Genomic DNA, 24,914 nt, shown 5'->3' on the forward strand with positions numbered 1-24,914 from the left:
GCTACACTGTGCACCGAGGATGAGTAACAGGGAGCCCTGAACACGGGATCCTGCACAGGAAAAACACTGCAGAATTACTTTGCTGTGCTACAGCAGCAACAGAAAATACTGCAGCCTAGTGATTCCTGGAACCTGAACTGAGATGGATGCAGGACACAGATTTTGGTGCATATCTCTGAGGGTCTGAAATCACAGCAGGTATAACAACAAAGAACTGCACACCAGGTTTTAAAATGAGGAAACTGCATTAGCTTTACAGCAGTGAGAGGCTTCAGTGGCGCTCCTCAGAGGTTAACCCACAAAAACACACCTGAATACTAGTTATACCCTCTCATATAATGAATACCTTCAAACTAGGAGCAAATCTGCTCCACTTTATTACCTTTTACTAGTTCTCAACTGCGACAGAAGAACGAACAGTAATAATGAATAATGAGTTTTCAGAGTTCAAAATTCATATCCGACAGAGGTTAAAGATCATATACTTGATCACATAAATGCTGAATTTGCATCTACAACAGAACAACATTTTTTAAAGCTGGGCATTATTCTTGATTACTCAATGCATGACAATATCACACAGCATCCCGAGCTGGGGGGGACCCACGAGGACCAAGCACCAGCCCCGTCCCACACAGCAGCTCCCAAGCCCAGACCCTGCGGCTGAGCACGGTGTGGCAGTGCTCGCTGAGCTCCAGCAGCTCAGGGCCGTGTCCACCACCCACTGCCAACCCCTGACCCAGCCCTGCACAGCTCCCTCAGGTCCTGCTGATGTCAGCAGAGCTCAGTGCTGTGCCTCCACACTCCCGCAAGTTGCAGCAGGGCTTCCACGAGGCCTCACCTCAGCCTCCTCCACTATGAACCTAACAAACCAAGGGACATCAGCTGCTCCTCAGACCTCTTGCCATCTTTGCTGCCCATCTCTAATGGTTTCACATCCTGCCTATGTTGTGGTGCCCGAGGTGCTCAGAAGTTCTGCTGTGCAAGGTCTACCAGCAGCTCCTCCATCTCACCTGCTGGCACAGCTCAAGCCACAGAGGACCTGTGGGGAGATGACTGGGTCTGGGCAGGCTGGGGATAGTACCTTTGTGCTCCTCATTTGCCAAGGGAGGCAGTGAGTGGGCCTGACTGAGAGCACAGAAGGGCTCCCTGCTGCTCCAGCCAGAGCTGAGCTCCAAGCAAAGCTCACTGTGTGAAGGGGCCACTGCTGCACAAGCACAGCACACATCCAAATGCCACTACTGCTCTATTATTACAGCACACTGCACACAGCAAAGAAAGTCACTACCTAGCAATTACTACTTAATTTTTAATGCCACTTAATAGTATGCTATAAACTAGGGCCAGGAAGAAGTCTACTTACAGTAGCTACTCAACACACATACACAACAGGAAACTACAACAGGCATTTAGAGTTACTTACATTTAACAATACTTCAGTGACATTCTTCAGTAACTCCTGAAGGCTTTTTGCTTAAAACCTTACAAAGCAACATTGCAGCATGCTATCACCAGCAGGCAAGCAGCTTTACACCTCCAGCACGAGAGAAGGGCTTCCCACAGACAGCGCTCACTCTGTGGCCCGCAGGTGGGTGCCCCCAGCCCCATGGCACTGTGTCTCCACGGTCCTCAAAGGGCAAAACACAGCCCTGGCCCAAAGCAGGGGGCTCGGATCCCTACCCTGAGACCTGCAGGCTACACAGCTTCATAAAGGAATGGGTGCTGCCAGCATGTGCATGTGTTCAGTTTGTCAGATCAATTTTTTTTTTCTAGGTATTGACTTTTTTTTTCCTGGCTGCTTCCTCCAAATCTCAGAGTAAGTCATCTACACAGAAATTTTCACCATAAGAAGATCGACTTCATTTTGTTCCATACAAAGTTTTTGCAACAGAAACCAGTAAAAAAGGCTGAGCAGGAGCTCCCCAGGAGTGCGGAGCCCCAAGTCTCCGTGATGTCACGGCACAACGAGGTGCTCCCCGCCCCGCTGCACCAGGCTGAGCTCCTGCCTTTCCACTCGAGCAGGAATTGCTGAACCAACACCTGCACAGTGAGGCTTCAGCTTGGAAAAACATGCTGAACTCCACACATGCGCTGTGCAGCTGAGATGAGTGCTGCTGTGTGCTTTCCATGCCACAAAACGTGGCAAAGTGCACAACCCTGCCCGAACGAGGCGGAAGACCTGAGCTGGCATGAGCAGTCAATCACTGTCTAGTCAAATGAAAAGGACTAAATCTACTAAAATAAGTAAGCAGCTGAATTTGAGGCTGCCTTGAGTTTCCCCCACAAAAAAAGGGAAACACACACAGCACTGCACAAAATTTCTGTACAGCAATAGCAAGATTGTACTTCGCTTTTAGGTAACCTTTTATGTTTGTATTACTGCACATAAAACCTCTAAACACTCTCTAACAAATTTAGCAACACAGACAAACTGCACCAGGAAAAAATACCTCACCCCCAGCTTTGCATGTACACCAGCAATGTCATTAACATGGCAAAAAGACTGCTACCAAAATCAGCAAGGATTTTCAAAAGCTCCAGCTGTTAAGGAATGAGGAAGAGAGGGGAAAAGAAGAAATAGACAGCAGGCCTCTCCATGGCCCTCCCACACAAATGTCACTTCTTGGATGCTTTTCCTATCACACGCCCTTAATTTCCTCTCCAAGAACTAACATCAGTGTGGGGCAGCAGGAGACAGAGCAGGACAGGAAAACCTAGGTGATGAAGTTGTGGCTGACAGGCTGGGCCACCATAGGAACTTTGGGTTTTTGACCACAGGGTGATTTACTCAGCACCTGGTCCAATGGCACATATGGGTGTCACTGGTCTGAGAGGGAAACGGATCCTAACCCAAGAGCTGGCCAGGATCAAGGGCTTTAAACTGGGTAGGAAAGGGGAAGCAAATGCAAGTAGCCCAGGGCTTTATTCTTGATCCAATGGGGGAAGAGAGTCAAGTGTGATGGGACTGAGAAAGGCTTGGGGTTGCTGTCACACCAGGAGATTGTGGGGAAAAACCTCTGAACTGTCCTGCAGGATCTTGCAGTGACTTCTTAGAGGATGTAATGTTGCCGGTCCCCCATCCAAAACCTTCTTGTGCCCCACTAGGAAGCAGAGGGGGAAAACATCATATTTCTTCTGAAGGTTTAAGGGGGGAGGGCTCCCCTAGAAAGCCAGTGTGTCAGAAAGCCCAGCTAAGGGCCTTTACACCAACTCATGCAGCGTGAGAAATAAGCAGGAGTTGGAAACTGTGATGAGCTTGGAAAATTATGATCCAGTTGCCATCATGGAAATGTGTCAGTATGACTCCCATAACTGGAATGCCACTGTCAAGGAGTCCCACCTCTTTTAGAAGGGATGGGATAGGCAGGAGGGGTGGAGGAGCTGCCCTCGATGTTGAAGAGTGGATAGACTGTGAGGAGCTCCCCCTGAGAAACAGCGAGGAGCAGGCTGAGAGCCTGCGTGCTGGGGATAGGGCTGATCAAGGGCACCTGGTGGTAGGGGTCTACTACAGGGCACCTGACCAACAGGAGCCTGCTGACAAAGCCTTCCTCCTTCAGCTGCAGGCACTCATCCTGTTGGGGATTTAAACCACTCGGATATCTGCTGGGAAAACCACACAGTGAGCGGCAAGAGATCCAGGAGATTCCTGAATTCCATGGATCATCACTTTCTGGTTCAAGTAATGGGCAGACCAACCAGAGGTGAAGCACTGCTGGATCTGGTGCTCACCAACGCAGGGAAAACATTTCATTAAAAGTGTTAAGATTGGGAGCAGCCAGGGCTGCAGTGACTATGCCTTGGTTGAACTTGGGATCTCAAGAAATGTGGGCCTGGCCAACAGTGTTGTCAGGACCCTGAACTTTGGGAGAGAAAACTTCAGTCTGTTTAAGGAATTGCTGGGACAAGATCTCCTGGGAAGCTATCCCTCAGAGACAAAGGGATGGAAGAAAGCTGGCTGCTCTTTAAGGATGCCCTTCTGAGAGCACTCCACCTCTCAGAATAAGAAAGCAGGCAGGGGAGGCAGGAAACAGGCATGGCCTGGCAAGGACCTGCTGGTCTGACTGAGGAAAAAGGAGGAACTGTACCAGCTGTGGAAATAAGGGTGCATCACCTTGGCAGAACACTGGGATGCTGTCTGGACTTGCAGAGAGGAGATTAGGAAAGCCAAGGCACAGATGGAACTGAACTTGGCAAAGGATGTTAAAAACAAGAAGAGATTCTACAGGTACACTGGGCAGAAGATGCAAACCATACAGAGCGTACCACCTTTGGTAAATGAGAAAGGAGAACTGCTATGACAGATATGGAGAAAGCTGAGGTACCATATGAGCTCTTCACCTCAGTCATATGAGCTCTTCACTGGCAACCAGCATTCTTGTATGTCTCATAATCCTGAAGCTTGCATCCCTGAGCCTCTAGGTGAGAACTGGGGGAGTAAATCCCCCCCAGTGTAAGAGCAGAGCAAGTCTGAGATGCCCTCATGAAACAGAACACATATGAGTGTATGTGGTTGGATGACATGCATTCCAGGGTCCTAAAAGAGCTGGCTGATGTGGGTGCTGAACCACCCTCCATCAGATTTGAAAAGTTGTTGCTGTTGGACAAAGTCCCCATGGACTGGAAAAAAGGAAACATCGCTCCCATTTAGAGAAAAAGGGAGGAAGGAGGGCTGATGAGCCTCACCTCTGTGCCTGGGAAGATCATGGAACAGATCCTCCTTGAACATGATCCTCCAGGCACATGACAAGCAGGCGATCCAAGACAGCCAGCACAGCTTTAGCAAGGGAAGGTCATGCCTGACCAATCTGGTGGCCTTCTATGATGAATGACAGCATCACTGGACGAAGGGAAAGAGATCTATGTCATCTCCCTGGGCTTGGGCAAGGTCTTTGACATAGTCCACATTCTTATCACTGAATTGGAGACACACATTTGGGAATTGTTTTAAACTTAAGGAGGAAAGGTTTAGATTGGATGACAGGGGGAAGGTCTTTACAGAGAGAATGGTGAGGTGCTGGTGCAGGCTGCCCAGAGAGGCTGCAGATGCTCTGTCCCTGGAGGCATCCAAGACCAGGTTGGATGGAGCCCTGGGCAGCCTAGTATAGTGCCTGATCTGGAGGTTGGTGGCCCTGCCTGTGGCAGAGCGGTGGAAACTTGATGATCTTCAGGGTCCCATCCAACCCAAGCCATTTTCCATGATTCTGTGATTACAACTGGATACTGGACACTTCACATAAATCAGACAGTAAACCCATTTGCATATTCTATGAGTACTCTGTGCTTCGCTTAACATTTAGTTCATTTCATCATCCAATGCCGTGTTAAACATGAAACTTCCCCATCAAACTCCCAACTCCCCAAACATCCCCAACTCTTCCCCATAGCATTCTGCACCACTATTCTTATTAAATGCATATTCACTTTTCTCCAAACAACCATTTTTTTCCTCCTCGTTTCCAAGGTATGCTTCTGGAGCAAGAGTGTAAGCTTTTACTGAACAGAAGGTTCAGAAAACCACAACACAGCTGAGATCCAAGTTACTAGAAACTATTATGAAGTGAGACATAACCAGCATTCAGACTGCACTAAATTCTGTCTCTGTAAGAGTTTTCTTCCTCCTTCATTGTAATTTCTGATTATGATGGGCACACTATGACATATTTGCTTACACGATTTTTTCTCAACTACCTTGATTCAAGTAGGGTCTTTTTAACTGTAACAATTATTTTCTGGATGAGACATTAGAAATTAGAGCAAACTACACCTTGCAATTTTGCAGCATCTTTCCTCCATAATCCATGCCTCCCCTTGTTTTTGTCAAGTCAACAGATTTTGCTACAGGATTTAGACAGCACTGTGTAAGGATGATACACAGGAGCACAATGCACTACAGAAATCATGTTACAAACCCATCTGTTTCCTTCTGCAGGACCAGGGCTGACAGTAGGGATTATTACCCTACATGAACAGAGGGGTTTCCCAGCCACAGTCAGACTTGGCTGCATACCACAGCCATCCAGCACTGCCTTACAATGCTGGGCTGGCACAGCTGCCTCTCAAATCCCGAAATTCCTGGCAGCATCACCTTTACAAAACACCTACAAATTTCCAGTTCAAGCAAGCAAACTAGAGCATGCTATATTCAAAGGTTTTGCAAGTATCTGTGATGAGAATAATACTGGAGAAGGTAAATGGTGAATTATTTAGTAATCAGAAGGGTAGAATTAAAAATACTGCCAGTTAAACAAGTGATAATGCTTACCTACTAGTTCTAGGTGCAGGCCAGGATGCAGTTGGCTTTCTGGGCCACAAGGGCACAGTGCTGGCTCATGTCCAGCTTGCCACCCACCAGTGCCCTCAGGGCTGCATTCAACCCTTCCAGCTCTGCCATGAAGGCTCCGGGGCTGCCTTTGTCTCAAGTGATTTTCAGGAGCTGGGGGGCAGCCTGGGGTGAGAGCACTGCCCAGCTGCCCTCTGCATCAGCCATTCCACACCAGGGAAGCACAGTGAGTTCTCAGAAACTACCCCAATTCTTGTTTTGGTTTGGGTCTGTTCCTTACTGCAGCCACAAGAAAGGATTGCAGGAACTGCAACCATCTTCACTGTCCTCACCTCAGCTAAAAAAAGCTCAAAGTGCAAGCTTTGCCCATGTTCTGGTTTCTGCAGAAAAATCATAGCTTGTTTTAAGCATACAGAGACACATTAAGAATGGCTTTATGCCTATTTGTGACAGCAGCACCACACACTGAGGAGAATGCAGATTTCTGTCCTGTTTACGGCTACTACTGGGCATTCATTCTTTTCCTCATCCCAACAGCTTCTCTGCAGGAGGAGGAGGTGGCTGCAACCATTAACAAAGAAATACTTCACTGTAATCCTGGCAGCTCTGAACCTCATGTCCATACCCCTAACTCAAAGCACGTTTTAAACAGCAGCAATGCACAGCCATCCACATTCCTTCCCAAATCTGAGCTTCACAAGAGGAAAAACTCAGCTGGCAGCTTGTTCAGTGCATATTTTCCTCCTCTTAATCTAAGAGGTAACGAACAGCATGAACCTTCCCCATTTCAGCAGTAAGAGCGTCACCAAAAAAAATCCATCACTGCGCGACCATCAGAAGCACCCTCCATTCCTCACCAAGAAGGGCGGGGTATTTTTGCTTACAGGAGGGCCTTGAATTTCCAAGGCCAGACCGCATATACTTCCCAGGCCTAAATTAAGTCACAAACTTGCTGCCAAATTCCCGGTCACAGCCTCACACGTCACACCAAGTTGGGGCCAGCAGGGCCCTGCAGCACCAGCGGGCACAGCCCCCACCAGCACCGAGCGGGCACAGGATGGAGCTCCCTCCGAGCAGCAGCGGTGTGCAATGAGCCTGCCTTCGGAACGCCACGGATTGAGGAAGTACTCCTGGCCTTCTTACGCATGCTGACAGATTAAAATTATTCAGTTGTGCTAAGCCAAAATGCAACAAGATGCAAAACACGATGACAGCTGTAGCAGAAGAAAAATGCTAGACCATTTCTCAAGTTTCCACGTTCCAAGAGCAAGTTTCTGAGATGAAGCTTTTGGAAGTGAATTAAACAAAAGTTTTCCTAAAGGAAAAGTACTATTCTGGCTCTGAAGAGGAAATCCAAAACCAAACTCAATTACAAAGGCAGAAGCAGCAAACACAAACTTGTAATGCCTTTCAGATGGAGCGCAGTGTCTGACTTGAGAGCAGGCAAACCCTCACAAAAACCTACCACCCCAGCCTGCAGTAAGGAGTGGCAGAAGGCCTGGGGGCTGAAATCTGTCTTCAAGCTGCCAGCACATGCAATCCTTCGTGCGCTACTATGTGCAGACAAGGAAGATGGGAGGACAGGTGACATTTGCTTTATAGGTAATATAAAACACATTCTCATCCACAGAAGAGAAGGAGCACCGTTACACAGCCATCCAGGGAACGTTCCTGCTAACTACAAACAGCAATGGGAAAGCAGAGCAGCAGCAAGGCTGAGGCTCACGCCATTCCCCAGGCAGACAGCTGTGCCCACACATCACTCGTGGGAGCGGCTGCACTGATCTGGGACTGTGCCAGGAGCTGCTGCCCATGATCAGCTGGGCTGAGTTCAGCCGGCCTGCCCCGTCACCATGCTGTATTTCTCCTTAGGGGAAAAACAGCAACTACCCAGCACTGGCAGAAAGCCATCCAGCGTTTGATAGCAGACCAAGTTTAAAATACAGCCAGCTGTCATCCAAAACGCAGACCTCAACTTCACAAGAGACTGATGCATCCAAGTAAAACAGATCAAACAACATTTATCAGCTCTATCAACAGTGCTGAGAAAGGTAATAAAGTACCAAGCTACTTTAAGGGCTGCTATTCTGTAAGATGTCATTACACACTAAGTTTTTTTTAAAACTTTTTTTTGTCTGCATTTCTTGAATAAATTGTGTAATTTAACACAAAATAACACAAGATTGAATGTAGGACAAGGGAAAACTGTTTCAAACTGAAAGAGGGAAGGTTTGGACTGCCTACAGGGAAGGAGCGTGTTACAATGGGCAGCGAGGCACGGCCCTGGCTGCACACAGAGGTGGGGGTGGTCCCTGCAGACAGCCCAGGGCAGGGATGGGCTCTGAGCACTGATGGAGCTGTGGGTGTCCGTGTGCATTTCAGGGGTGGCACCAGGTGGCCTTCACAGCTCCTTTCCTACGTAAAAGATGCTGTGCTTCTATAGCATTTGTAGAATCATATCACAGAAACACAGAATGGCTTGGATTAAAAGGGACAGAAAGGATCACAGCGTTCCACCCCCTTGCTGCAGGCAGGATTGTCAGCCACTAAGTACTGCATCAGACAGCCCAGGGAGCAATAGTACAAACTCAGTTTTAGCATGGGCCACTTAAAAGTTATTCAAGTCCTCCACATACTACATTCCGGGAAACGCATATAGCATTTCCTAATAAAACACAAGTAAGTAAACACAGAATAGGTAAAACACAAATTAAGTGACTTGTGCTGATGTATCACAGCAACAAAAATCCCCAATTTAAATTTGTTGAAACTCAAACAACAAAAAACCACAAATGTTCCTCCACGTGTTACTTGACATTCACAGAACCCACAAGGTTGGAAAAGATCATCCAGTCCAACTGCTTGTCCATCACCAATATAGCTCTCTCTAAACCACGTTCCTCAGCACAGTGTCTCAATGCTCCTTGAGCACCCCCAGAGTCGGTGACTCCACCACCTCCCTGTGCAGCCCATCCCAGCACCTGAGCACCGCTGCAGAGAAGTATTTCCTAACATCCACTCTGAATCTCCCCTGGCACAACTTGAGGCCGTTCCCTCTCCTCCTAACACAGTTACACAAGAGGCCCCCAGCTCAGCACCGCATCCTTTAGGCCGTAACAGAGCAATGAGGTCTCCTCTGAGCTCCTCTCCACACTGCCCAACCCCAGCTCCGTCAGCCGCTGCCCACAGCCCTGTGCTGCAGAGCCCTCCCAGCTCCGTTCCCTTCTCTGCACACGCTGCAGGGCCTCCGTGTGTGCACTGCAGTGAGGGCCCAACGCTGAGCGCAGCACTGAGGTGCGGCCTCACCAGTGCTCAGTACAGGGGGACAATCACTTCCCTGCTCCTGCTGGCTGCCCTACTTCTGACACAGGCCAGGATACCATTGGCCTTCTTGGCTGCCTGGGCACACTCCTGGCTCACATTCATCCAAGCACCAACCAACAGCCCCAGGTCTGTTTCCTCTATACAGCCTTCAGCTGCTCTGCCCCACGCCCGTAGCACTGCCTGGGGTGGTTGTGAACAAAGGGCAGGACCCAGAACCTCGCCCTAAAGGCCTCAGCCCAGCGATCCCTGTCCAGATCCCTCTGTGGGGCCCTGCTGCCCCCAGGCAGATCAACGCTTGCAGCCAACTTGGTGTCACCTGCACACTGACTGAGGGTGCACTCAGTGACCTTGTCCAGGTCATCAATAAAGATAATGAAGAAGACAGGCCCCAGCACCGAGCCCTGGGGAACACCACTCATGACCAGTCACCAGCTGAGTTTAAGTCCATTATTCAAACATGGAGACATCTTTCCACGATGGGTTTAATTTTTAGAAACGTTTTAAACCGAGCGCTTCCCTTTTTTGTGGAGGTTATTCTGACAGCTTGCACAAGGACTGCATTCTCAGAAGTTATGCAAACTGTAGTGACACCACCGTATATGCAAATTGAATTCCTCAGAAGAATGGAAAAAGGTTGTGGTCTGTGGTTTACCTGGGTTCTGAGCTTATGGAGAAGCATTAACAGCCTTCTTTTAAGCACCAGCTTTCAGTACTCCTGATCAACTCTGATCTGCAGAGGACTTCAAGCATGCAAAACTTGAATAAAAAAATACCTGAAGTTGTACATTTGCTGGGTTGCTACACAGCCTAACATCGGGACTGCGCTGTGCTACTTTTAGCACAGCACGTTAAGTCCTTTCCTTCAAGTTCTGTTCCACTTCCTACAGCAGCAGCAGTCCTACCCAACACGGGAAGGATTCAAGGCTCCTGCACTCTTCCTCAAGCTGAGGACTGTCTGCGTCATTCACTGCTGGTGATCAGCTGAGCCCGTAACAATTTTGTTTCTTTAAATACAACTTCCTTGGGACCGCAGATAAGGAGGGCAGAAAGGGTGGGAAGGAAGGAGGCAGCAGAAGTGCTGTAGCTGAGGGATGGGCTCAGGGCTGCTGCAGTTACAGCTCAGCCAGACCACGCCTGGACTCCACCGCCACCTGGGAGTGTCAAGGAACCATGTCTCCCTATTTTGAACTTGGCATGCCCGATATTCACTGGGACAAAGACAGCAAACCCAGCTCCACGTCAGTGCTGTTTGCTCCAGGACACCAGCAGCTCATTTCTCCCTCCTCCTTTTCCTGTTTTCCACAAAGTATTTGGGGACATCTCCATAGTGCTAACCCATTCCACTTCAGTAACAACTGAACACGCACAGTCTTGTGGATGAATGTGCAGAAGTAACAGTGTTATAAAATATTCAGTGATCTAAAGGAAAAAGTCTTCTATCTATTGAAATGTTTTCTTCATGGAGTATTTTCTTAAAATGCAAAGAAGTTTATAAATCAGAATTAGTTGAGGAAACCCATACAGCTTAAGCATCACTTATCAATCAAAGCTGAAGGAAAAAAATAAATACATTCATCTTTTGTGAAGATGACAGACAGTGGGGAATATCAGCCTGGTTACGCCATCTCATCACAATTGCATTAAACTTGCCATTAAAGCCACCTGCAGTGTGCATGCTCTTCCAACAGCAAACAGACCGCACTCGTACCTTGGCCATGTAATTCCAAGATTATAATCCCAGTCACAAAAAAGTACAGCAAACATTAAAAATCCACTTTGCTGTATGTGCTGGAGTTTCACTTTAAACCCTGAATACCAGAACATAATGTGAACTATTTTTACATCAGAGATTTAATACTGAATAAAGGAACTTCAGGATCTATCAGCTCTAGCAAACGTGACAAATTATCACAGTAAAACAGCACTAATGCTACACAGAAAGGATGAAAGGTTTCTGCCCAAGCTCAACAGTTCAATCTCTACTGCAAAACCAGATGCATTAGAGCAGCTTTTACACTTAAAAAATGCAGTTCAGCTTATAACATGTTTAAGAATACTTTTCAGCAGCTCTGACACACAGTTACAGTACTTCTACATTATTCTGAAATCGAAAAATTTCACAGGACTTCAAATACGAGGGCTGATCTGCTGCAAACCAGCACCAGCAACTGACAGATTCTAATAAAGACATGAACTGGACTGCAACATATATATGTATACATACCTTCTTATAAAGTGCCCAAAATTTTTTAGCCAGAAGATTGTCAGTGAGAACAAACAACATCTATACACCGATCATCACTGAGAAACCCAAAGGGCACACTCTTAAGACGGGTTTTGAAAATAATATAAAGACTTTAGCTTCACAGAAGTGAAAGATCTTTATGCTGTGAATAAGTATATTCTATCTTACCTGATAAAATTCCCGAAGCCAATTCTTCTGCAAGTTTTCTGGCTGAAAAGCAAAATACAAACAAATTAGGAACAGAAGCAACACATTTTTACAACAATATCCCAACACGTGTCCCTCTTCTTGGTGCTTTTGAGTGGGTGGTTCTCTATGATTAAGGAAGATGCACTGTGTTTACAACTTCAGCGCATCCATACACTTACAAGATAGTCCAGTGATTAAACCCACAGACCTGATACTCATCAAAATACCTGCTTCTGAAGTACGCACTCACTGCCTGCATTTCAGAACCTTCACATGAACTGCTGACACACGGTTCTTGCAATCGGAGAACGCAGTTTCAAATTACACAGATTTACTTCTAACAATGGGCTCAGAGGGACAGCTGTGCCATTGCAGGAGGCTGGAGCTCCTGTCAACAACAAACTGGGAGAAGAGTTCAGAATTGCTGCAGAAATTATGAAAACTGAAGCAGCAAAAATATACAGAGCACAAAGCACTGCCTTCTATGAAGTGCACAGCACACAGATACAGAGGCAGACAGCTGGCTTCTACACATCAAATGCAGAAACAGCTGCAGCATTTATTGACTTATATCATCAGCAAGATTTGCTAATGTCTGCATGGTAGGGGGATACACAGACCCAACCACTCTCCTCTTACAGAAACAGCTGGAATGCACAGCATCCATAGGACACAATGGAACGTGTGGCACTGGAAAGCAGATGCCCCATCCTCCCCTCTCAATAACAGTTCAGGCAGCAGTTGGTTAGAGGCCAACACCAGCACAAAATTACTGTTCTGCTCTATTTTCCTATCAAAATGTGTTATTTTCAATTACTTAAACGCAGCTGTAAACTTCTGCATAGAATAAATTCAGAACTGAGGATCTTCCCCTCCACACTGCTTCAAAAAAAATCAAAAGACATTTTTGGAAAGCCAAGGGAAAAAAACACCACTTCTGTCCCTGCTGTCACCTCCCTTTTGTTGACTGCACACTGTTAATGATTCTGAAATTCAGACGTCACAAGACATAAGGGGAAGCTTTCACTCCCTAGGTGCAACAATTTTCTCATGACAAGCTTTCCCAGCACTCCCTATGGCAATTCACTATTGGTCTTAGGGCAGGTGAGCACAGAGCAGCAGCCCCTTACCACATCACGGCTCTGCATGCCCACCCCACGCCTGCCCCAGCTCTGCACCTCTCCACCAGAGGGACAGGGCTTGGTCCAACTTCAGGGTCATCTTTAATAAACACACAGAGCAAAACATCTACATATCCCATTCATGCCCTTCCGCTCAGCTGAGCAACACCGCAGAGCCACAGCAAGGAAGCTGCAGGCACAAAAACTCCAGGCAGTGAAGCAAAGGATAAAACATTCTCTCCAAAATAATGCTGTCTCCATAACTGCCTGTTCTTACAAAGTTAACCCACTCATTTTGAGCTTAATGAGACAACTCTATGAGTGATAAGAAAGAACTCATTCATAAAAATGAGGAAACAAACAGGAGCTGCTGGGATTTGAAGCCAGCTCTTAACTCTAAGCTACAACAACGGCACAGCACGCACTGGTTTTAATTGGAAGAGATGTAGATGGGGAGCAAGTTACATGTGTTGTGTGTGATTTGTATGATCTCGACCAAAAGGCCAGGTTTAATCCAGTAAGAGGCAAGATCTTGGGAACTGCAAAATTTCTCATTAAAAATTTGTGACTGTTATGAAGACACGTTGAGCAAATCCTGCACTGCAGACCACAGGCAGACTTCAGCACGGCTGTGTTTGCTTCCAGAACTGAATTCTTTAGAAGGTAATAGACAACTTCCACGTAAAAACAAAGATTCACACTCCTAACTGTATCTTATTTACGCCAGCAACTACATGCCCCAGGGACCTATTAATTTTGAAAAATAATCTAACATAGATAGAGATTGGGCACATGTAAAATATGTAGATATATATATACACATACACAGAGGATAGGAACTCCAGAGATCACAGAGTCCAACCCCCTGCCAAAGCAGCTCCCAGCCCAGGGTGCACAGCTCGGTGTCCAGGCAGGTCTTAAATGTCTCCAGAGAAGGAGATCCACCACCTCTGTGTGCAGCTCCAGTGCTCCATCACTGCACTGGGAAGAAGTTCCCACACACATCGGTGCAGAACTTCCTATGCTTCAGTTTGTGGCCATTCCCCCTCGTCCTATCACCACACACTGCTGAGAAGAGTCCGGCCTCGTCCCTTTGCCTCCTGCTCCCTAGATATCGATAGATGTGGATCAGATCCTTTATGATCCTCCCTTATGAGGAAAGGCTGAGCTGTTCCACACCCTTTATTCTTTGTAGCCCTCCTTGAGCTCCTTCCAGCAGATCCCTGTCTGTTTTGTACCAGGAGCCCAGAACTGGACACAGTACTGCAGGTGAGGCCTCAGCAGGGCAGAGCAGAGGGGGAGGATCCCCTCCCTCAACCTGCTGGCCACGCTCCTCTTAATGCACCACAGGATCCCATTGGTCTTCTTGGCCACCAGGGTATACTGCTCATGGCCAACCTGTCATCACCAGGACCCCCAGATCCCAAACCCCTTCCACTAAGAGATAACACCAAGCTGATCCTGAGAAAGGATGGTTCCCAACTTTTTACCAGTTTTTGGGACATGGCTGCAGCAGGTGCCAGAGGCACAGGTAACACCTCCAGTCATCAGATACCACCAAACACCATTTAATATGAAGGACAGGTGCTACAAATGGAGAGCATCACCACCTCAGTCCACCTCTGACTGCACAAGGTACCAATAGATTCAGAAAGCAGTTTCTTCACAAATTCAAGACCTCAAACACCGTGAAACAAATCTACAGCAGCTGCATTCTGAAGGTGGATGAGCAACACACTGGAGATGCCAGCAGTGGACAGCAGCAAGAAGTGGGAGCAGCCTGCAGACAGACTCACGTGAAGAATATCACATGGTTACGATCATCAGTTTTTAAAGGCTTTTCTTTCCCTCTTATTTTTAGCTACAGCAGACACCACTTACAAGCCTCATGAGCCACAACAGGAATGCTCTATGAAGCCACCATGCATCTCCAGGACCTCAGCTCAGGAATAAGAACGATTTAAGGCTGGAAGGGACCTTTAAGGATCATGTCTCCTTCGACTCCCTGTCGTGGGCAGGGCTACGTGAGATCAGGCTGTCCAATGAGAAAACAGCCCCATCCCACCATATCCACCCAACTACATCCAACTCCTCGTTAACAGAACCCAACACATTTGCATATCCTGCTGACCCAATCTCTACTCCATATTTTATATTTGCTTTTCATTTCTGCTTTCCCTTTTGAAGACAGTTATCTCTCTCTTCAGTTGTATGGCTTAATTCCAAAGTTTATTGAAGGAGGTGGAGTTCTGATGGTACTTGAAACCATACAGTGATATCATAAAACCAGATGCTGAGATCAACACAGAGAGGCACAGACACATGCCTGCATCTTCAGGTGCCCAGCAAAGGGGACAAAACGGACTGAGGCACTCCTCCAACTACAGCACCACGAAGCCACAAAGGTGAAATCGATTTCAAGCATCCTGTGACAGGAACCAATCCTGGCTCCTTACCAGAGGAACTCAACTAAGATAGAATCTGAAAGCAAGGAGTGCTGAAACAGCTCACGGGAAACCTTACAGCTCCCTACAACTCCCTGACAGGAGGATGTAGCAAGGTAAGGGTCAGCCTCCACTCCCAGCTAACAGCAGCAGGATGGGAGGTCATGGCCTTAAGTCATGCCAGAGGAGGGTCAGGTTGGGTTTTAGAACAAGTTTCCTCTATGAAGGAGCAGTCAGGCACTGGCACAGGCTGTGCCAGGTTGGGATCTCAGAGAGTTTTCCCAACCTTAATGATCCTGTGATTGCAGTCACAGGGAAGAAGCAAATCATGAGCCAGAGATCATGGGTGAAGCTTTTTTGAGGAGAGGTGACAACAGGTGACAAGAGCTCAATGACAGAACAGCTACAGTACAAAGGTTGCACATTTACCAAGTAATGTCTTCCCAGGAAGTAGTGGCAAAAATGCACAAATCAGGAGAAGGAAGAGCAGGACTGGAGCATGCTAGACTATGAGCCCCATAACCTGCAGTTGCATCTAATTAGGCTACTGTGGTTGCTAGTGAGGACTCCTCTACAAAAGGCAAGGGTTAGGACACAGCCTCCTGTGCCAGCCACCTGCAGCTGCACCAGAACGCTTCTCCTGTGGCCTCGGCACACCCACACCCTTGCTTTGCTTTTACCACTGTTGCAGTGATGTTCTCTAAGCTAGCCCTCTGCTCCCAGCTTCTCCCCAGTCTCCTCTGTATAAATTAAGTTCTCAAAGACTAGAGATAAATGATCTTTCCACTTGACTGTTATCTTCCTTTTGTTTTTCAGTCTAAAACTAGATACAGCACATTTTGTGTCTTCCAGATTCTTTGGGCTTCTTCCATCCTTACTGTTTGCTGCCCTTCATTAAATTATCTCATTCTTTTTGTAATGTAAATGAAAGTAATCTTTTCTTTGTCCCCTCTAGTGCCGAATTCTTTCATCCACTGACTATCCAAAGCTCAGCCTTATCAGCATGCTTGTTTCTGGCTTCTCCTGCTTCCAGTTCTGTGTGCCGCTGTTTGCTCTGGGCGCCCTTTGGTACACAGCCAAGGAGCAATGGGCTCAAGCAACATCGGGGGGAACAGAAGAAAGGTGTCAGAGAAACACTCACACGTGCTCTCAAGAGAAGTTTCCTTTCCCTGAGCACAAAGTGAATTTCTGTCGTGCCTGCCCTCATCACCCCTTGCAGTTCAGAAGCTCCCCAGGCACCGAGTGCCCTCCCCCGTTATGAGCTATGATGCAGGGCATCGCTCCCAGCGTGCCGCCTGCTGCCATCGCAGTGCTCCGACGCACAGAGCACCCCCAGCACGCACACAGCTTGGGAAGCCTGCCTGCACTTCAGGCTGTGCTCTGTAGCTAAGCCCTGCAAACAGCTCGAGGTCTTGGGGAGCATGAGCCTGCCTTCATCCTCATGTTTCATTTAACCACACACATCTGCAATAAATGGAGCCACAAAGAGAAGGCCTAGCCCTAAATCCCTAAAACCTAGCTTGATTTGACTCTAGCTGGAAGAACCATGTCAAATAACAGGACGCTCTGACCACACACTGCCCCTCCCTTCAGTTAAAAGGGATTTTGACCTTTTCCCGGAATTTGGAATCCCACTAAAGCCTCTTTTCATGCTGACTTTCTATTTGAAGTCTGTTAGTGTCACACTGGTTACTGCATTGGTCAGGCTGTAAGGAAAAGTTGCAAGCTTTCAAACACATGGATACCACATGAGCTGCCGGCATCCCCAAAACAAGCAGCTCTTCAAAACAGACATACAAGTAATCTGTATTTTGCTCAGTATTTCCATTTCCTACAAAATTACACTGCAGTCATTCAGTGGAAAATAGAAGTGTATGAATTATAGACAGCACGTTCTTTTTTTTGTAAAGTTTATTTTTAGCCAATAATAGTCTCAATTCTTTTGAGGCCAAAAGAAGATTCTTGACTCACTTTGTGAAAATGCACTGAGCTTCAGAACGAGCACGCAGGAGAACTGCCTGACTAGATCTTGCATAGCGAGCTGAAGGTACAAATAATCTACACATGCGTGCTGGAATTAAACATTCCCAGGAGCCCTACGTGGACACAGGGCTTCCCTGACACCACTCCCCTGATTCCCAGTGCAGGCGCTGGGAGCTCACGGCCCAGGCAGCCAGCCTCCCCCTGGGGTTACACGGCCGACACTGCCCTGCAGCATCCCCAGGCAGCAGTGGCTATGCCATGCCCTTGGGAAACACGGCCTTGAAATAAGTGCAGGCACGCACACCTCTGACACCGCTGACCTGATTTACACAGGTCTAGCACACATTTGCATACACACTTGAAAGAAGTGAAGTTCAGTAATTCTTTTTGGACAATATTTATTCACTGCCATTCCTGGGAGCACACTCGTACCATACCCACAGTAGCATCATGCTTCTGCATGCACGCCTTCCCTGAGCACACCTGAAACACAAAACCAAGACCCAACCCCAGCCCTGACTGCCTCAGCTCTGTCCTCATCACATGCCTAAGAAAATGCATGTCCTGGCATGGTACTTCCTGACATACTGGGATTGTAACTGCCAGGACCTGAGTAAAGCCCTGAATCTTAACTATAACCATACCCCAGCAAACTTCCAACATGTTTCAAATTTAACTCTTATTACCAACTTCTTACAGAAAGATTAAAGGCTCTTGGATATTTGAATAAGCAGTGTATTAAGAGTATTAACAATAACAGCTAATCCAACCCTACGTATTTTATCAGCCCAAACTGTTTGCAAGAAGCAGGGATTAACTGCATTAATAGAGCATTCAATTACTGCATATCCCGATTCTGGAATGGACTGGGGAAATGAGAGCCTATACAGAGAACAACTGTACGTAGCATTAATCTGCTTTTGGATACTGATAGATAGAACAGAGCTCTGGCAACACTCACAATCACTGCCACAATTCTGTCTACACAAGATGGACTATTTTGCTTTTCTTCTTAATTAGATCTTTAAGAACTTCCCCAGGTAAATACAGAGATAATTAACCATTATTCATAACTATTCTTAAACCATAACAGCAGGAATACAGTCTTTCCTAGGATCTTGTTTCAAAAGTTATATCTGCTGCATAAATATGCTCCCCTCCTTTCAAATACCACATGAAAAACTGCTGAGCCCACGAACTTAGAGAAGCAAAGTAAAACAAAACCAAACCCCAGCAGTTACCACTGACTGCGGATGGCTGTGCCCTCCCATGCAGCTCTGCCCACCTGCCCTAGCAGGCTGCACAGTGCCAGTCAGAAACAAACCCAAGAAATAAGCAAAAAAAACTGCAGTCAGCAGCTGGCAACAGCCTGATAAAGGCCAGGTCGGCGAGAGGCACTGAGGGCCAAGTACCCAGAATGCAGCCACACTGCTCATCCTGTCGTTCAAATTTCACGCATACAAGTTGTAACACAGACAGAGTTTAATGTTCAGCACATCTCTAGCTCCAGTGCTCCTCCCAGGCAGCAGAGGCAGCAGCCACACGAACCAGGGGCAGGATGGCTCTTCCTGCAAGCGCTGCCATGGAGCCCGGAGATGCCCTCGGTGCCATGCCAGCCTGCAGGCTGTGACAGCACGATGCCTCCTCACAGCAGCACACAGCCTCCGAGAGCCTTTCCTTTCAAGCAAGAAATGAATGCTCTGGAGACAATTACCACAGGCTAGCTAATTCAGTATGCCTTTCTGCATGAAAGACATGGCTCCAACCTGACCCCTTGGGCCAAACAGCCCCAGGGAGCACTGTAGGGTAGCAAGCACATGCAAAATACTTCCTAAAAACCATCACAGGTGCAACAGCAGAGAAAAGCCATCCTACAGCAGGCCAGACCTCAAACTCTGGTCTCTAAACTTCATATTGACCACAACAAATGCATATGAAAGCCAATTCCCTAATGTATTTTTCCTATGTATGCTACAGGACACTTCCAATACAAATCAGCATTACTAGTGAGTTTAAAGTCCACCATCTGAGAAGATTCAAATCCCTCTTATAATCCAAACTAAAACTTGAACTCTAGCAAACTGGAAGCAATTGCTAGAAAACAAACATTAAAAGCACCACCAACCCCTCCACTCCCCCCCCAAAAAAAATAACACTACACAGTGTCCAGCAACAAACACCTCAAACCCCTTGGTGTTAGGTCAGGTTGCATTCTTGCAGTCCGGTTTTCTGAACTAACAAACATACAATCACTGAATATTTCGAGTTCGATGGTCCTTGTGGGTCCCTCCCCGTCCAGCCCTGTCCCCACACAGAACCCAACCCCACACCCAGCAGCTGGGAGCTGTGTTTCACCGCCTGCTGAGCTCCAGCAGCACCATGCAGCTCCCCTTTGGAAGCTGTAGGGTCACCACAAGGGAGCTGCCCTCAGCCTCCTCTGCTCTGGAGCAAACAAAGCAAGCAGATACTGTATCAGGGCCAAAACGACATGATTTTGCTAAGCATGGGAAATCTTATTTCTTCCACGTGGAAGAAAAAAATCACTGTTGCTGCACGTTGCTACAGAACTGGGAGCCGGGATGAGCTTCATAATAGTTCCCCCATCCACAAATAATGCAGGAGACATGATAATTATCTGTGGTGGTGTGTATAAAACACTTCTTGAAAAAGCTCTGAATGTATCTTCCATCACACAAATGGAAGAAATGCATACACTCAGTGCCTGACTTGTGCTCTACAACTCCAATGTGGAGTTAGCACCACTGAGAGGGAAACTTCACAGCACACACCAGCCCCAGCTAGCTCGTGAATCCCACCACTGCCACCAGCAGGGAAACAATTCCTGCAGAAGCACATCACTCTCATCAGGTTTTCTGGCATTCTCAGCAAAGTGAGACAGGCAGCTATAAATGATTCTATAGCTGCCCTCTGGAAGGCAGAAAAAATCTGAGAAACAGTAGGATGACTACAGTACCTGCAGATCAAAACCTAAATATGGACCAGTCACACACAGACAAAAGCTTAGGCCAAGCCATCATGTTTATATAGATAAAACCCTAACTATCCACATATACAGGAACTTCCATGAGATAAAAGCTCAAGAACTTAAAGTTCATGAGCTCTACGCAGCGAGGCATAGCAACACTTATCAACTGCTCTGAGCAACAGCTGACCTCTTCTTGAGAAGAGGCCCACATTTACAAGATAACTGCTTTCTGATCAGAGACAAAAGTCCAAGGCTTCACCAGGAGCATTACAGAACCAACTCCACAACTCACACATCAGTGACACACGAGCTGTCTGCCACATCAAAACACCACAGTCCTAAGGGTGGCTGCCAATTTTCTGCAAAAATGAGCAGGGGGCAAAACACAGTTCATCACACTGATATATAGAGTATCTAACATAAGTAAGCAACAGCAGAGGAGATTACATGAAAGCTGAGGGAGATGCTTATAAATGACTTTCAATCTGAAGTAGAGTGGGCTTTCTATTTATTTTTCTAACCAACGTGGCTCTGTACTGCAAGCATCTTCAATCAACAACGCTATGATCTGCAAAGGTTGTTCAGAACCACCACAGGGAGGGAACAAATACCCGAGGGGAGGTGTGCAGGGGACGGAGCCCGGCCCTGCCCACGGGCAGCACTGCTGTGCTGGGCGGCGGAGCTCTGGCACAGGGCCCAGGGGATGTGGGATCCCCTCCTTGGGGATCTCCAGCTCTATCTGGATGTGGGGCTGAGCACGGCTCTGGGTGGCCCTGCTGACACGCGGGGGGCAGAGGGACCACGAGTGTCCTGGCAGCCTCAGCCATTTAGGGATGCTGTGAGATAATTAGGTATTTACAGATAGCTCTTCCATTCAAGCACTCTTCCTGTTGTGAGGGAAAAGCAGAAGTAAAGTTTACTGCTGTCACAGAAGTTATCTTTTTTTTTTGTCTTCCTGCCTGAATTTCAGCCTCCACAAAAGCTAAATCGGGGGAAAAAGCCACCCGCTGTTTAAACAAGCAAACATTGTGACACTTGTCAATGCTCCCCATTTCCTGTCTGCTCTCAAAGTGTGCTGTCACAACAGGCATTTGGTGCAGCTGTTCCCCGTGCCCCCCACTCCTCACCCCCACTGAGCTCAGGGCTACCAGCTCACAACATTGCTGTGCTCACCGCACGTTTGGATCAGGGCAATGTGTCCTGCTTGGTGGACCACCACTAAGCAATCTAGCTCCTGCTTCTTCAGCACTTAGCATGGGAACGCTGACAAAAAATGTGCTTCCTTCAGTAAAGAAAGCTTCAATTCACTTTGGAAGAAAAACAAAAAAAATGACAACCCATGCTGCTTACAATCAGACAGATAAAGGGGCTGTGAGCAACCGGGGCTAGAGGGAGGTGTCCCTGCCTGCAGCAGGGGGGATGGAATTACAGTACCTTAAGGGTCCTTTACAACCCACACCATCCTATGACTCTATGATCCTAAAGTCTCCATAAAACACTAACACAAGAAACATAAGGAATACTGCCTTAAAAAGGACTTCTAAAAACCCTTCAGAAAAAAAAATGGGGGGGATGTAAATTAATTATGAACTTTGCTATCTCATATTTGAAGTTGCTTCACTGTCTCCACACGGTCAATATGGCTGTGTGACCTGCTTGCTGGTCTGCTCCACAGCACCTCACCAAGGGCTGAGGCTGGGAGCAGCAGGCTGCCAGAGCTGCCCACGGCCAGGCTGGATGGGTCCTGGGCTGCCTGGAAGGATGGAGGGGTCCCTGCCCAGAGCACAGGCTGCTGCTGGGTGGGCTTTGAGGGCCCACCCTGTGACTGATGTTGGGGATGATGGCCTTTACCTTCAGCCACCAGCTCAGGGAGCACCTTTCTGCCCCTCTGCTTATGAGGGACAAGAGTAACCTTTGGCTTCTCACCCTCCATCCCCTCAGCTCCTTTCACAGTCTCAGGCACAGGAATTTCCTCTGTGGATGTCACTGTTAGCCTGTCATCCTGACTCAGGGTGTGACTGCCCCAGCCTGGGGAGCTGAGCTGCCCACATCACTGCAGAAGGAAACACACACTGGATGGGTTAAAACACTAGGCAAAGCTTCCCAGGTTCCTACCTTTTAAACAAATCAGCCTGCACATCCATTGGAAGAGATTTCTAGTGCAAACAGCATTCCTACAACTGCACTAAAAGAAACTAGAACTTCTCGTTCCCTGCTGAACTGCCCAGCTCCTGGTTTTGTCCCCTTTCTCACCACTGGGACAGATTTGACAGTTCAGTATTTTATCCTGAAAGACTATTTTTAGAGCTGCTAGCAAGGATGAGGAAACCGGTCACATTCAGTATCTTCTAGCACATACAGCAGTACTTACCAGCAAACAAATCTGCTTCTCTCACAGCCTGTCCTATCTGCCACTGACTTTCTGGACTGTAAAAGCTGACTTGTTGTCCTCAGTGATGGGACTGCACAGCATTTCCCCCGTTCTATGTGGCACAGCACTGTGTGACAGAGACAGTGCGGGGCAGAGAGCAGCTGCCCCAAAACCACGCAGCGATGTCAGCTTGGTTCTGGACAGAACTGTATGTTTTAAAATGGCACTGATCACCATCTCCCAGACAGCCAAATCCAAGCTACAGAAAGCACACGTCAAAAAGAACGGGGAGGGAAGGGAAGGGAATCTAGAAGGGAATAATAAGGCAAGAGGGAATCTATTCTGTTAGTGCAAATTGCCCAGGTTTCTCATTTAGTATTTTTTGTCATTACATTCACAGTACAAGTCCACTCTCATGCACAGGAGTTTCCACAGGAAATCCTGCCCTTCGTTCAACGCTTATCCCTAAAGAGAACCATTTCCTTTTGTTTGAAAGGCAACTGTATTTAGTCCTGTGCCACAGTGAATACTTGTCTGCACTAAATATAGCTTCTCAAGGAAGGAAATACTAGGCAGGCAACAAAAGCCAGGAACATTAGCGAACAGTGTGTCAGATGGTGCAGGCTCTCTGAACAAAAGCAGTGGACTTCAGAACACACGCCATTTATTAACGAAAAACTGCAGACTACTGAACAACAGTGTGAACACATCTCTAGTTTGAGAAACATCAGGGGCTGCTCAGAACAAAAGCCCCTGCACAGCTCACAGAGATGCCTCTTTAGCACCTAGTCTCACACTATCTGTCTGCCACCCTATGCCGATGGTCACCAACTTGTTATATTTTATTTAAGCAGACTTGGGCTGTTTCTGTCCCCAGTACAGAACTTAATTCGCATAAGCAGTCGGCTCCTTTATTTACATATGCAGCATTAGTGTTACATCCAGAGGGGTCTCCACTTTTCCATGGCCAAGGTCTCGCTGCTTCCAGCCGACCCATGGCGACCTGCAGCACCAGCACCCGACAGCTCTGCAGAGCTGCAGCACGCCTGCCTGCGCCCACACCTGGCCGGGTTTTACCTCTGAAGTCACCCAGCTGCAGAAAGCAAGCCTCCAGCACGCGATCAGCGTGTGCCCTGCTCTGCAGGCTTCCTCACGTCCCCAGCAAACGCACACGGGCAGTTTAACTTGTGAAAGTGAAACCTGTCTAGCTTTGTTATACAACCCAAGCAAGCTGTGATAACTCGCGACACAAACTGCAGCAGGTAACTGAGGTTGTGTTCGCCCTACGCCAGTCTTTCATGCCACCAAGTGTAAACAAGCAGAAGGAGGAGCCAAACAAGCAGCTGCTCTCACTCCTCTGGTTCCTCCACCCCACGCAGACTGCAGCGAGTGCCGGTGCACCCCCACACCCCACCACCGCGGCTCTGCCCCGAGCTTGCTCGCTGCCAGCCCCACGCCCTGCCCCTGCAGGAGCTTCCTGAGCACACTGCTGCACAGACGCATGCCCTGACTCCCAGCCTCCAGTGCTCACAGATTTCCATCAAGAAAGCAGAGGGAGAAGAATCCACGTCCTGCATAACTAAGGGTCCACTTAAATTCACACTGAAGATCCACTGCAGAAGTCTGTACTTTCACCCAAAAAGGCCCAGTAAATATCACCCAAGTATGACAGCAAAGTACCACCAGAGGTCACAAAGTGATGTCTCACCCAAAAGTTCCAGCTCTGGCGACAGATCCTGAACCCCACAACCCAGTCTTTGTCCTCACAGACTTCATTTTCCTCACTTCTCTAAATATTCAAATCCGAGACATTTATCCCATTTCCATTTGTCTCTAAATCATGAAAACACTTCACCAACTCTAACATCACATTAGGATTTTGCAGGACGGGATATATTGTGTAAAAATCCCTTTTCCCACTGCACTGCTATGGATACAGCAGATAAGAACACTGTGACCACCACCAGAGGG

The 24,914-nt window shown here is 47.6% G+C and overlaps 1 protein-coding gene across 2 annotated transcripts in view; it reads right to left on the reverse strand.

The window, feature by feature from the left end:
* The window catches only part of INPP5A (inositol polyphosphate-5-phosphatase A), a 193,833-nt gene that overhangs the window by 139,790 nt on the left and 29,129 nt on the right, over positions 1 to 24,914 (reverse strand). For both annotated transcript variants that reach the window (XM_065746757.1, XM_065746758.1), the window contains exon 2: positions 12,018 to 12,059. In XM_065746757.1, coding sequence (XP_065602829.1) covers positions 12,018 to 12,059 — 42 coding nt within the window. The remainder of the gene's footprint in view (positions 1 to 12,017; positions 12,060 to 24,914) is intronic.

This window comes from Cyrtonyx montezumae, unplaced genomic scaffold (assembly GCF_038088225.1).
Source record: "Cyrtonyx montezumae isolate F1298 unplaced genomic scaffold, pur_monq_1.0 scaffold_4, whole genome shotgun sequence".
Taxonomy (NCBI): Eukaryota; Metazoa; Chordata; class Aves; order Galliformes; family Odontophoridae; genus Cyrtonyx; species Cyrtonyx montezumae.